This window comes from Coregonus clupeaformis, unplaced genomic scaffold (assembly GCF_020615455.1).
Source record: "Coregonus clupeaformis isolate EN_2021a unplaced genomic scaffold, ASM2061545v1 scaf2130, whole genome shotgun sequence".
Taxonomy (NCBI): Eukaryota; Metazoa; Chordata; class Actinopteri; order Salmoniformes; family Salmonidae; genus Coregonus; species Coregonus clupeaformis.
Genome location: NW_025535584.1, coordinates 59,007 through 73,848, shown reverse-complemented (window position 1 = coordinate 73,848; position 14,842 = coordinate 59,007). Strand labels below are relative to the sequence as shown.

Genomic DNA, 14,842 nt, shown 5'->3' with positions numbered 1-14,842 from the left:
AAGACAGAGGGATAGATAGACAGAAAGAGACAAAGAGAGAGAGAGATGTGCCCCGTTTGAATACTTCAGAAATGCTTCCTTCCTTGAAGTAATCACTGATCTGATTTGGTTGGGCCAGTCAGAGTAATAAGACCGTCACTTTGCTTTCACTTGTCCAATCACCAATGGATCTGTGCTTACCTGAAGAAAGGATGCTTCTCTTCAGTATGCGAACAGAGACAGATAAATAAGCTTGATGTTGGAGACTGGTCAGTAACAGTTGGAGAACGGGCATCAGTTCATAGTAAGGTTGCTGGGGGGGGTTGGATGTTGAATTTCGGACCCCCTGGTTGAGACCCCCTCTTCCGCTGCCCTGACCCCCAATCCCTGATCTTTGACCTCCATGTGGGTCACTTCCAGAGCTGTGTGCTGAGTGTCTGACCGGAGGGTGAAGCGGCCCAGCCTCCCATGGTGGAGGCAGGCTGACCGAAGGCCATGCCCCCCCCCCCCCGGCACCGTTCAGACTCATCCCTGACATCTGCTGGTTCATCTGGGGAAGAAAGAGAAAGACGAGTAGTAAGGTAAAGGTGTCAGGGTCAGGGAAACACAATATTGCCTAATACAAAATCAAACCCCTTACCCCAATGCATCTATATCGATCTCAGAAAATTGGATAGTTATGGCAATATGGTAACATTATCTAATTAAGTTAACTCCCAAAGATACTGATCTTGTATTCTCATTAAACCATCTTATACTTCAAATGCAAAGCTTACTCCTAGGGGAAAAACCCCAATATGCCAAAGAACGAGACAACAAAATAACTACCATACCTGTCCCATGTTCCACTGGCCCTGCTGCCCAGGCTGGACGGCATACATCCCCTGCATGCCCTGAGCGGGCACCATACCCCCGGGCATCCCCCCTGGGGTACCCCCATCATCCTCGGAGCCATGCCAACCATCCCGGCCGCAGGCGCTTGTCCCATGAAACCGTTGGGCATCGTCATGCCAACCATCATGCCTGTGTTGGGTCCCATCATGGCGGCTCCGCTCTGAGCCATCATGGCACCCATGACGGTGGTGGGGGGCATGCCCGTGCCCATGCCAGGAAAGGCCTGGTAGCCAGTGGGGACCTGCTGCTGGGGGATGCCTACTGGAAACTGCATCTGGGCGGGGTTCATGTATATACCAGCTGGAGCGGAAAAAGAGAGGAGAAATACTGAGAACAGGGTTGCACAGTTTGTCTTTCTTTCAAAATAAAACGTTCTGTTAACCTTTATGACGGCTTGCCACAGATATACTGAGAGAGTGGGAAAGTGACTGAACAACTTGGTTGGTGACTTGCTACTTTAGAAGTGTTTGGTATTTACACTATATAGCCCAGAGCCAGTTGGGGACCATTTCCAACCTCTGTGTTATTGGTTGGTGTGTGTGTGTGAGTGTGTGTGTGTGTGCATGCACTTGTGTTTGCGTGCACATGCCCAAAATGATGCATGACAGGGCGACCATTTTACTGGCATATGCGCCTAAATATTTTGCTGTGCGACCTGGAATATTAATTTAGGAGCACAAGTGCGCCTGGATTTAAAAAAAATTCCCCCAGATGATAATTGTTGTAATGATTACTTCACTGTACCGAAGCCCCTGAGTGCCATGGAGAATACACTGAGCACAGATTCATTACTATAAAGAAAACGGCTTGTTAACCTCATATTTGTCATTGTGCTCCTAAATGTCTTTGTGTGCTCCTACATTTTTTCAACTTAGGCGCACATGTGCTCCTTGTAAAAAAGGTCAGTGTAGAGCCCTGCATGAGTGTACAGTATGTGCATGTGTACGCTTGTCTGTATTTCTCCTTACCAGGCGGGGCCTGCTGGTGCTGGGGCATCTGAGGCATACTGGTGTTCCCATACAGGGACAGGATGGAGTCCTTGGAGAGGTGTTTCTTGGCCCTGGTGTCCTCCCCCTTAATGCCAACTCAACCACCAGTCTCACTGAACAGGTCCAGGTCTCCCTGGGTAGAGCCTGAGGATGGGGTTGCTGCTGGGGATTGTGTTGGGGTGCTGGCTGGGGTACTGGAGCTAGCCTGGAAGAAGGAAGCAAAAACTGTAAGAACTACGTAAGAAAAGTCGCTAACCATATTCAGTCTCTTGATCTTCAAACTTCTCTCACGCTAACATGCACTGGCCTGCATGCATGCATGGATGGATATATATATATATATATATATATATATATATATATATATATATATATATATAGTTGAAGTCTGAAGTTTACATACTCTTAGGTTGGAGTCATTAAAACTTGTTTTTCAACCACTCCACAAATTTCTTCTTAACAAACTATAGTTTTGGCAAGTAGGTTAGGACATCTACTTTGTGCATGACACAAGTCATTTTTCCAACAATTGTTTACGGACAGATTATTTCACTTATAATTCACTGTATCACAATTCCAGTGGGTCAGAAGTTTACATACACTAAGTTGACTGTGCCTTTAAACAGCTTGGAAAATTCCAGAAAATTATGTAATGGCTTTAGAAGCTTCTGATAGGCTAATTGACATCATTTGCGTCAACTGGAGGTGTACCTGTGGATGTATGTGACACTCTGGCTCCAGGGACTCTGATTGTTGAGCCAGGGTTGTTATTTTCATTTAGGGTGTATTTCTATGTTGGGTGTCTAGGTTGTTGTTTTCTATGTTTGGTCGATGACTCCCAATCGGAGGTAACGAGTGTCAGCTGTCGGCTCGTTATCTCTGATTGGGAGCCATATTTATACTGTGTGTTTTCACCTTGGGGTTGTGGGGTTTTGTTCCATGTTTCTGTCAGTGTTACAGAGGACTTCACTATCGTCATTTGTTGTTTTTCGTGGTTGCTTTATAAAATAAAGTCATCATGTTCACTCCACGCGCTGCGTATTGGTCCGCTTCTTCAGACGATCGTGACAGAAAAACCCACCATAAAAGGACCAAGCAGCGCGTCCAGGAGCAAAGGGTCTGGACATGGGAGGAACTGTTGGACGGTAAAGGGTCCTGGACTTGGGAGGAGATCCTGGATGGTATGGATCGCCGACCATGGAACGAGACGGTGGAGAGGCGACGGCGAGAGGAGCAACGGCATCGGCAGGGCCATCGTCGGAAGGACGGGAGGCAACCCCAAAAATTTTTTTGGGGGGGGCACATGGCTTGGGCGGCTGGGCAGCAGGAGGCTGCCACAGGGAGAAAAGGAGAGAAGGCTAACGGAGTACGGGAGCCATTGGCGAGTAGAGGGAGGGAAGTGTGTGTGGCACGGCGTGAAAGACTGATGTGTGTTGCCAGTCCGGTCCGGCCCGTTCCTGATCCTCGGTTGAGGCCAGTGGTGTGTGTTCCCGTGCACGGACCGGCCTGTTCCTACTCCAAGCACCAGGTCCACGGTGTGCTACGCCAGCCCGGCCCGGCCTGTTCCGGCCACTCGCACCAGGGATGCGGTGCGCGTCGCCAGCCCAGCCCGGCCTGTTCCTGCTCCACGCACCAGGGATAGGGTGCGCCGCCAGCCCGGCCCGGCCTGTTCCGGCCACTCGCACCAGGGATACGGTGCGCGTCGCCAGCTCAGCCCGGCCTGTTCCTACTCCACGCACCAGGGATACGGTGCGCGTCGCCAGCCCAGCCCGGCCTGTTCCTACTCCACGCACCAGGGATACGGTGCGCCGCCAGCCCGGCCCGGCCTGTTCCGGCCTCTCGCACCAGAGATACGGTGCGCGTCGCCAGCCCAGCCCGGCCTGTTCCTGCTCTCCGCACTAGGCCTTATGTGCGTCCCCCAGGGTCCAGCATGCCCTGTTGCTGCTCTCCGCACTAGGCCTTATGTGCGTCCCCAGGGCCAAGCATGCCCTGTTGCTGCTTCCCGCACTAGCCCTGAGATGCGTGTCCTCAGCCCGGTACCTCCAGTTCCGGCACCACGCATCAGGCCTACGGTGCGTCCCCAGGGCCAAGCATGCCCTGTTGCTTCTCCCCGCACTAGCCCTGAGATGCGTGTCCTCAGCCCGGTACCTCCAGTTCCGGCACCACGCATCAGGCCTACGGTGCGTCCCCAGGGCCAAGCATGCCCTGTTGCTTCTCCCCGCACTAGCCCTGAGATGCGTGTCCTCAGCCCGGTACCTCCAGTTCCGGCACCACGCACCAGGCCTACGGTGCGCCTCAGACGGCCAGAGTCTGCCGTCTGCCCAACGGGGCCTGAACTGTCCGTCTGCCCAACGCCGTCTGAACTGCCCGTCTGCCCAACGGCGCCTGAACGGTCCGTCTGCCCAACGCCGTCTGAACTGCCCGTCTGCCCAACGGCGCCTGAACTGCCCGTCTGCCCAATGCCGTCTGAACTGTCCGTCTGCCCAACGCCGTCTGAACTGCCCGTCTGTACTGAGCCTGCAAAGCCGCCCGTCTGCCATGAGCCTTCAGAGCCGTCCGCCAGACCGGAGCCGCAGAGCTCTCCGCCAGACAGGATCAGCCAGAGCCTTCCGCCAGACAGGATCAGCCAGAGCCTTCCGCCAGACAGGATCAGCCAGAGCCTTCCGCCAGACAGGATCAGCCAGAGCCTTCCGCCAGACAGGATCAGCCAGAGCCTTCCGCCAGACAGGATCAGCCAGAGCCTTCCGCCAGACAGGATCAGCCAGAGCCTTCCGCCAGACAGGATCAGCCAGAGCCTTCCGCCAGACAGGATCAGCCAGAGCCTTCCGCCAGCCAGGATCCGCCAGAGCCGTCCAGCCAGGATCCGCCAGAGCCAGCCAGCCAGGATCCGCCATTCAGTCCGGTGCTGCCCCTCAGGCCGGTGCTGCCCCGTGAGTCAGGTACTGTCCCTTAGTCCGGTGCTGCCCCTTAGTCCGGTGCTGCCCCTTAGTCCGGTGCCGCCCCTTAATCCAGTGGGGTTTAGTTGGGGGTGGTCATGTGGAGGGGGGCTACGGAAGCGGATAGTGACTAAGGTGGGGTGGGGACCACGACCTGGGCCAGAGCCGCCACCATGGACAGACGCCCACCCAGACCCTCCCCTAGACTGTATGCTGGTGCGCCCGGAGTTCGCACCTTTAGGGGGGTACTGTGACACTCTGGCTCCAGGGACTCTGATTGTTGAGCCAGGGTTGTTATTTTCATTTAGGGTGTATTTCTATGTTGGGTGTCTAGGTTGTTGTTTTCTATGTTTGGTCGATGACTCCCAATCGGAGGTAACGAGTGTCAGCTGTCGGCTCGTTATCTCTGATTGGGAGCCATATTTATACTGTGTGTTTTCACCTTGGGGTTGTGGGGTTTTGTTCCATGTTTCTGTCAGTGTTACAGAGGACTTCACTATCGTCATTTGTTGTTTTTCGTGGTTGCTTTATAAAATAAAGTCATCATGTTCACTCCACGCGCTGCGTATTGGTCCGCTTCTTCAGACGATCGTGACAATGTATTTCAAGGCCTACCTTCAAACTCAGTGCCTCTTTGCTTGACATCATGGGAAAATCAAAAGAAATTCAGCCAAGACCTCAGAAAAAAATTGTAGACCTCCACAAGTCTGGTTCATCCTTGGGAGCAATTTCCAAACGCCTGAAAGTACCACGTTCATCTGTACAAACAATAGTACGCAAGTATAAACACCATGGGACCACGCAGCCGTCATACTGCTCAGGAAAGAGACGCGTTCTGTCTCCTAAAGATGAACATACTTTGGTGCGAAAAGTGCAAATCAATCCCAGAACAACAGCAAAGGACCTTGTGAAGATGCTGGAGGAAACAGGTACAAAAGTATCTATATCCACAGTAAAACAAGTCCTATATCGACATAACCTGAAAGGCCGCTCAGCAAGGAAGATGCCACCGCTCCAAAACCACCATAAAAAAGCCAGACTACGGTTTGCAACTGCACATGGGGACAAAGATCATACTTTTTAGAGAAATGTCCTCTGGTCTGATGAAACAAAAATAGAACTGTTTGGCCATAATGACCATCGTTATGTTTGGAGGAAAAATGGGGTGGCTTGCAAGCTGAAAAACACCATCCCAACCGTGAAGCACGGGGGTGGCAGCATCATGCTGTGGGGGTGCTTTGCTGCAGGAGGGACTGGTGCACTTCACAAAATAGATGGCATCATGAGGAAGGAAAATGATGTGGATATTTTGAAGCAATATCTCAAGACATCAGTCAGGAAGTTAAAGCTTGGTCGCAAATGAGTCTTCCAAATGGACAAACTTCCATTTGTGGCAAAATGTTGTGGCAAAATGGCTTAAGGAGAACAAAGTCAAGGTATTGGAGTGGCCATCGCAAAGCCCTGACCTCAATCCTACAGAACATGTGGACAGAACTGAAAAAGCGTGTGCGAGCAAGGAGGCCTACAAACCTGACTCAGTTACACCAGCTCCGTCAGGAGGAATGGGCCAAAATTCACCCAACTTATTGTGGGAAGCTTGTGGAAGGCTACCCGAAACGTTTGACCCAAGTTAAACTATTTAAAGGCAATGCTACCAAATACTAATTGAGTGTATGTAAACTTCTGACCAACTGGGAATGTGATGAAATAAATAAAAGCTGAAATAAATCACTCTACTATTATTCTGAAATGTCACATTCTTAAAATAAAGTGGTGATCTTAACTGACCTAAAACAGGGAATTTTTTATAGGATTAAATGTCAGGAATTGTGAAAAACTGAGTTTAAATGTATTTGGCTAAGATGTAAAATTCCGACTTCAACTGTATATATTTTTTTTTCTTCCACTGGTCCTCCATGGGAAACGAACGCACAACCTTGGCGGTACAAGCGACATGCTCTATCAACTGAGCCATCATTGAGATGTAGACATATAGGTAATATGTTGTGCATGTACAGTGAGGGAAAAAAGTATTTGACCCCTCTGCAAAACATGACTTAGTACTTGGTGGCAAAACCCTTGTTGGCAATCACAGAGGTCAGACGTTTCTTGTAGTTGGCCACAAGGTTTGTACACATCTCAGGAGGGATTTTGTCCCACTCCTCTTTGCAGATCTTCTCCAAGTTATTAAGGTTTTGAGGCTGACGTTTGGCAACTCGAACCTTCAGCTCCCTCCACAGATTTTCTATGGGATTAAGGTCTGGAGACTGGCTAGGCCACTCCAGGACCTTAATGTGCTTCTTCTTGAGCCACTCCTTTGTTGCCTTGGCTGTGTATTTTGGGTCATTGTCATGCTGGAATACCCATCCACGACCCATTTTCAATGCCCTGGCTGAGGGAAGGAGGTTCTCACTCAAGATTTGACGGTACATGGCCCCGTCCATCGTCCCTTTGATGCAGTGAAGTTGTCCTGTCCCCTTAGCAGAAAAACACCCCCAAAGCATAATGTTTCCACCTCCATGTTTGACGGTGGGGATGGTGTTCTTGGGGTCATAGGCAGCATTCCTCCTCCTCCAAACACGGCAAGTTGAGTTGATGCCAAAGAGCTTGATTTTGGTTCATCTGACTTGATTTAGCTTCATCTGACCACAACACTTTCACCCAGTTCTTCTCTGAATAATTCAGATGTTCATTGGCAAACTTCAGACGGGCCTGTATATGTGCTTTCTTGAGCAGGGGGACCTTGCGGGCGCTGCAGGATTTCATGGTATAAATCTCCCACAGGAATTCCTAATATGGGAATATCCCCATATCCAACAGCTGATAAAAGCATTATGAGGGGAACCCTCAGAATTGTGCTTGCTACTCCATCTAGAGGCCCTGAGCGAGAATGCATGTTATTCTCCAGAAAATGTGGAGATAACTGATTGCATTAGCGTTGTTACATTGTTACAAACTGTTCACATCTTTGCACATTTCTGAAGGTCACAGTTGCCCTCCTGCTTACGTCTTTGCCTCGGTTGTCTCCCTTCGGAGTTTGAAAGTTAACCAGCGATTGATTGACATGTAGTTGAACTACTAAACCCCTGCCCTTATCAATGACAGTGATACCAATCAAAGACAAAACACAATCAAATGCAACGACAACAGGTTTATTGAAGATAAAATGGGTGGGGTGTGGGAAGGGGATTGGGGATGAAGAAAAAGTGTGAGAGAAAATAGAAACACCATTGTTGGTGCCTGCATCAGTGATCTCCCTGTATAGTGTTGTGGTCGCAGGTGAGGCGGCTCTCATCCTTGTTGATTTCATCCTCTTTCTTGGAAGCCACTTTAGCCTGAAAAACGAAAGGTATAAAATATAGAAAACCTATTTTACAGACAGCCATTATCACTGGATATTAGCATCAAAATAGTTGATAAATGATTATGTTAAGTACAAAAGAGAATTACAGTATGAGTTATTACTTACAGGCTTCTTGTTCTTCCCCCTGAGAGCTCTCCAGAGAGATGAGAATAATCCACACCTCTTCTTCTTCTTGGCAGCAGCAGTTGATGAGATGTCGTTGACATCAGTAGTAGAGGTAGACATTTTCTCAGCAGACTGCTCCAGGCTGGTAGCACTAGCATCAACTTCACGTAAAGCAACATGGCTACTCTTGGTTGAACCCATAGAAATAGTGATGGTAAGTCTACTTCCCTTGGTTGACACATCAGCCACATGGACCTCAGGTTGGTTGGAGGCTCTCAGGGTGGAGTCCTCATCCTGAGACACTAGATTTGTAGCAGACTGGAACCGGTCATTCTCCACAATGGAAACACTGGTAGACAGAACCTGAGATACTAGGACTGCAGCAGACTGGATCAGGTCATTCTCCACAATGGAAACACTGGTGGACAGAACCTGAGACACTAGGCCTGCAGCAGACTTGATCAGGTCATTCTCCGCAATGGAAACACTGGTGGACAGAACCTGAGACACTAGGCCTGCAGCAGACTGGATCAGGTCATTCTCCACAATGGAAACACTGGTGGACAGAACCTGAGACACTAGGCCTGCAGCAGACTGGATCAGGTCATTCTCCACAATCGAAACACTGGTGGACAGAACCTGAGATACTAGGCCTGCAGCAGACTGGATCTGGTCATTCTCCACAATGGAAACACTGGTGGACAGAACCTGAGACACTAGGCCTGCAGCAGACTGGATCAGGTCATTCTCCATAATGGCAACACTGGTGGACAGAACCTGAGATACTAGGCCTGCAGACGACTGGTTCAGGTTGTCTTCCTCGATGGAAACACTGGTGGACATAACCTGAGGAGTCTGGTGGAGTGTCAGTGGCTCCCACTCATCCAGGAAGAAGCTCTCGACAGAGGGGAAGCTTCTTCCTTTCAGAACTGGGGGAATGTAGGGGGTGTACCCAACAGTCCAGAGCAGAGAGCTGTCGATGGCATTCGCGTAGTGGTACTTGTCGCCAAGTATCTCTGCAAAGCTCTGACGGATGTTCTGACTCTCTGACTCTGGACCTTCAAGGGTGTTGAGTTGGGTCACCATTGAAATCCACCCTGAAAGAAACGCCATGACAGCACAGGATCAACAAAACAGATTTTTAGCATTATAAGAAAGGGAGGGATATTTTCCTTTTCACTCATGGCAAATAATGTGTGTTCCAATAATATCTCCTATTTCCTTAAAGTGTGCACTCCTTCTCTACTTCCCAGACATCTTAAACCGTTGGATTGGTGGAGGCATAGGCTAGTGGGAGTTTCAACCATATTTCTTATACCAGTCATTTCTTTTCAATTCAGTGAAGTGAACAAGTGCGCACTTTGGGAGGAAGGAGAGATAATTGAGACATTGCATATTTTACTTGGCCTAAGTAAAACCATTTACAGCTGTAAATATTCATTTTGCATGGTTACATTGCTTGGTAACTAACAACATAAGCCTTTACAGTCATCTTATTCTAAGTTTGAAGATATTTCCTTTCTACTAAGAATTAAATCAATTAATATTTTAGTTTTAAGACTGAAATAATTAAATTATTCTTACCTGAGTTAACTGCGTTGTCCTTAATAGAATAATGTCCGTCTTCAGGGAGGATGAATGAAAAGCTTGCCATAATGCTGTATCTCTCGTTTGTCGATCAAGAACTGAAGATTTCTTGAGAGTTCTGAACATAACTCTCTGGTTCTGGAGCTCCATACGAAGCGTCGGCATTGTGACCCTCTCTGTCGCATAGAGATGGAATTATTTATGTTCAGAATGCCATTACGCAGGGTTTCGAATGGAATTCGGTTACACTTTATTTGGATAGTCCCAAGTGGATGGTTTGTAGATGTTCAATAACTGTCAGCATTTCAACTAACTATCCACTAACCCTAAGCCTTAACCCTTAACATTAGCCCTAAACGTAACCCTTACCCTTATTCTAAACTAACCCTAACCTTGGCAAACAGTTGCTTATCAACAGATCGTTTGTTGAAAGTATCCCCATCTGTAGATTATTTATACGGGACTATCCAAATAAAGTGTGACCAGGAATTCTATCTCTGTTTAATAATACTACATTTATTTTATATAGCACTTTTCATTAAAGAGAATTTCAAATACGCTTTAAAAACAAAACTAATGTAGGATTCTGACATTGGCTGGTTTTGACTTGGGGGATGGTTTCCACAGCTGACGGTGTTGAGGCAGTTCAGAAAGGTAGTAGCAGCGGAGGGAGCGTCGATGGTACAGGGAGGGAGAAGCGTCAGTCGGATAGACGGGCCCGGAGCTCTTAATCGGGCACCTTCGCTGTATTCTCCTCCTCAAGTGGATCATCAACAACCGAAGGTGTAGCACATGAGAGTCACACGCTGGCCAATACCAACATGTTAAGAATATGTCGTCCTCTGAATATTGTAATTGATTGTAGAATATCGAGTAAACTAGGGTCAACACCCTCACTGTTTATGCACTCAAAAGGGACCATGCTAAAATCATGTCCCGTGTGTCTTGTTTTGTATGCTTTGTACAAAATAATAAAATGCAGGACGACAGGATATTTATAAACGTAGCTCTTTATTAACTAGCTATAACTGGCATGTCCATGTGTCTCTGGCCATGATCATCTTTAGAATGACCTCACCACCTGGGTGGTCTTAACCAATCATAGCACAGTATGATATGACAGTATAATGCATCCAATTACAATTCAGTATGCTGACACATATGAATATTACATCCCCCTTCTTTAAAAAAAAAGAAAAAAATATGTAGAACAATAAAGCGTTTCTTTTGAATATATGCTCTGCAGTTTGAACTCGAGGTAAGTAACCATTTAAACTGCACCAACTGCATCAACATAACAGACAAACAATGATTCAGCATACTGTTACTTTTAGAACAAATATTTCTCAGCAACTCAGCTTTTCACTGTAGCAATGACATCTCAACATATCAAACAAATACCATACCAAAGCATTTCAAGTTAACTTTCAATAACAAGTTTACAGTCTGGAACTCTTTTAGGGCAGCGATCCGCCTACACCCTTTGACATTTCACAGGTCTAGGACAGCTCTAGGCTTGACCTCTCTTCCTGACCTTGTGTGATATGAAGCTGAGCATGCTTCTGTGTCAGTCAACAGTTCTTGTGGTGTTGCAGGTAAGTATGGTGTATGTTGTGTTGTGTCTGTGTTTAGTCCACCCCGTTCTCTTTCAGGGGAACAGTTCATCTCGTCAGTGTGTTGTTCTTTTGTGTTCAGTAGGTGACGACGATTGCGGCGGTACACCGCTCCTTCTGCGGTGCGAACGAGATATGAACGTTCAGTGTCAGCTGGTTGGATGACGACTGCTGGCTTCCAGTAGCCATGCTCCTGGATTCTAACTGACTCTCCGTCGTTCAGTGGTGGCAGTGGTCTGGCTGACCTGTCGTAGTATCGTTGTTGTCTCTGTGCACGTTTTGCATGCACTTCCTTGTAGCTGACGACCTCAGGTTGCAGCTGCTGGTTGGTGCTGGGAAGGATTGAGCGAAGTCTGCGGCTCATCAACAGCTGGGCTGGTGATTTGAAGTTGTCAACTGAAGTGTTGCGGTATTCAAGGAGACTGAGGTAGGGGTCTCTCTTGTCTGCTTTTGCTTTGTCCATGAGTGATTTAGCGATCTGCACAGATTTTTCAGCAAGGCCATTACTTTGAGGGTAATGTGGGCTTGTGGTGACGTGTGTGAACTCCCATGCTTTTGTGAAGGATTCAAACTCATTTGATTTGTAACAGGGCCCATTGTCAGATATTAAAGTCTCTACAATGCCATGCCTGGCAAAAGCTGCTTTCAGCTTGTGTATCACAGCTGCAGATGTGGTGCTATGAAGCTTGTCGAGTTCGAAGTATCTGCTGTAGTAGTCCACTGTTATAATGTAGTCCTCGTTGTTCCACGTGAACAGATCGGTTGCCACGACCTGCCAGGGTCGGTCTGGGATACGGTGAGGTAACATTGGCTCTTTGGTGTTCGAGGGGCGTCGTTCAAGACAGGTGGGGCATTTACCAACCATGTCCTCTATTTGTTTGCACATTCCGGGCCAAAACAAAATGTCCCGTGCTCTCTGTTTGCACTTTTCCATGCCCATGTGTCCAGCATGGATCTTTGTCAAAATCTCTTCTCTGAGACTGGTAGGAATGATGATTTTCTCTCCTTTGAAAATGATTCCGTTGATCTGTGATAGTTCGTCACGATGGTTCCAGAACTCTGAGACGCTCTAAGGGCATTTTCTCCTCTCCTCAGGCCATCCTGACTGTATGACTTTCCTCAGCTGTGTGAGTTGTGTGTCTTTTTCTGTTTCTGCTCGGATCTCCTTCAGTTTTGTGTCACTAACTGGTAAGTTGCTGTACACAGTGTGCACCTGCATGTCCATGCCTTCACTGAGGCTGCTGTCCTTGTAGGTAAGAAACTTCCTGGAGAGTGTGTCTGCGACAGGGATGTCTTTGCCTGGACGGTGAGTGATTGTGAAGTCGTTTTTTTGTAGTTGAAGGATCATTCTCTGTAGCCTTGGCGGGGCTGCGGCTAACGGTTTCCTCATGATTGACTCGAGGGGCTTGTGGTCTGATTCCACAATGACTTGTCTCCATAGACATCTATGGAAACGCTACATCCAAACAGAATGGCGACAGCTCCTTTTCGATTTGAGCGTAGTTGATTTCACAGTCTTAGAGTTTCGCTTGGTTTCCTTCTTGCAGTAGCACTGCCCCTAGTCCATACTTTGACGCGTCCACCTGGAGTCTGAGCTCTTTGTTGGGGTCGTAGTAGGCAAGGATTGGTCCTGGTTCTCTCGTGATCAAGTCTTTCACTTTCTGGAAAGCGATGTCGTGTTGGTTGTCCCAGAGGAACTCACTGGACTGCTTTAGCAGCTGACGCAGGGGTGCATTAGCATTGGAGAGGCTGGGTGCGAACTTGGCTAAGTAGTTGACCATGCCAAGCACTGTTTCCAGCTCTGTGCGGTTCTTTGGTGGCTCCATTTCCTTTATGGCTGAGATCTTCTGCGGATCTGGCTTGATTCCATTCGCTGTGAGAAGATGTCCGAAGTAGCTGACCTCTGTAGCGCCGACTGTGCTCTTCTCGGGGTTGAGCCGGACTCCTCTCTCGCGGGACCTTTGCAGCATCGCGTTGAGGTTTCTGTCGTGTTCCTCTTTGGTTCGACCATAGACAAGGATGTCATCCACAATTGCCACGACTCCGTCGAGGCCTTCGTACACCTCGTCGATCTTTCGCTGAAACTCGTCTTGGGCTGAGATAATCCCAAAAGGCAGGCGACGGAACCTGTAGCGTCCAAACGGTCTGTTGAACGTTGTGAGCTTAGATGACTCTTCTGTGAGCTTGATAGCCCAGTAGCCTGATCTGGCGTCCATGACACTGAAGTAGCGTGCGCCCGCTAGCTTGTGTGTGATGCCATCTAGCGTCGGTAAGGGGTAATGGGGGTGTTTGATAGCCTTGTTCAAGTCTCTTGGGTCGAGACATACTCTGAGCTTGCCTGTGCGTGGTTTCTCCACCACCACTAACGCGTTGACCCAATCCGTCGGTTCTGTAACCTTGGTGACGATGTCAGATTGCTCCATGCTCTCCAACTCTTTCTTCAGACGGGCGCGGAGAGCAAGTGGAATCTTTCTCGGTGGGTAGACCACAGGGGTTGCGTCTGGGTCAAGGTGAATGGTACATTCTCCTGGGAATAGTCCTATTCCTGTAAAAACATCAGCAAACTCCTCCATGACATTCTCTATCTCTACTGGTGCTGTCACTGATAAAACTAGCTTGATAAGGTCCATGTCTAAACATGCTTTAAGACCTAGCACTGCAGGTGCTCGAGTGTCAACAACGTAAAAGTCCAACATCATGTCCCTTTCCTTGTATTTGCATTTGAGAGTGCATGTGCCTTTTACTGGGAGCTGTTTACCACCATAACCAGTCAGTCTGCGCGTGGTGGGCTGTAGCTCACACTCAGATGTCAAGCTTCTGTACTTACTCAGAGGAATAATGTTTACTTGTGCACCATTGTCTAGTTTGAATTTTAGCTCTGTGCCTTGTCTTCCTATCTCAATGTCAGCAAAGGCTTGCTCTGTCTCTGATATCTGACTTTTCTGTGTCACTGAATCAATAAACAGTTCATCAGCATTTGACTCTTTGATTGACATTTCATCTTCACTCACTGTATGTACTGTTTTTCCACGGTAAACTCTGCACACTTTTGCAAAGTGATTCCATTTTCCACATTTAGTACACTGTTTGCCTTTAGCTGGGCAATTCCCCTGTTCGCCATGCACTTTGTATCCACAATATCCACATGTTTTGGGGCGTTTGGAGTCTGTGTCGCTCTGTTTTGGAGTTCTGTCTGTCTCCGTTCTGAAACATGCTCTCTGGGCACTGGAGGTGTGCTTTGATGTCTGCCTGACTGCGTGCACTGCTTGTTCACGTGATGCGCACGTGCTGCCGCCTGAAATGGTTTTCATCTGAACCTGTGCTAGCTCGTGAGATCTGGCTATGTCGATAGCTTTGTCCAGCGTTAACTCTGAT

At 48.2% G+C, this 14,842-nt stretch overlaps 1 protein-coding gene across 1 annotated transcript; it reads right to left on the bottom strand.

The window, feature by feature from the left end:
* Positions 1–366: 366 nt before the first annotated feature.
* LOC123488288 (stromal membrane-associated protein 1-like) lies at positions 367–2,095 on the bottom strand. Its single transcript, XM_045219188.1, has 3 exons — positions 1,842–2,095; positions 813–1,173; positions 367–529 (listed from the first exon to the last, which is right to left on the bottom strand). Exons 1-3 carry the CDS (start codon positions 1,876–1,878, stop codon positions 526–528), a joined length of 402 nt encoding a protein of 133 aa, XP_045075123.1. The 5' UTR covers positions 1,879–2,095; the 3' UTR covers positions 367–525.
* Positions 2,096–14,842: the final 12,747 nt, after the last annotated feature.

Excerpts from the sequence above, each read along its gene's own strand:
- LOC123488288 (XM_045219188.1), bottom strand. The coding sequence starts at position 1,878 with ATGCCTCAGATGCCCCAGCACCAGCAGGCCCCGCCTG. Across the intron at positions 1,174-1,841 it reads GCACCAGCAGGCCCCGCCTG|CTGGTATATACATGAACCCC; the intron begins GTAAGGAGAAAT and ends TTTCCGCTCCAG.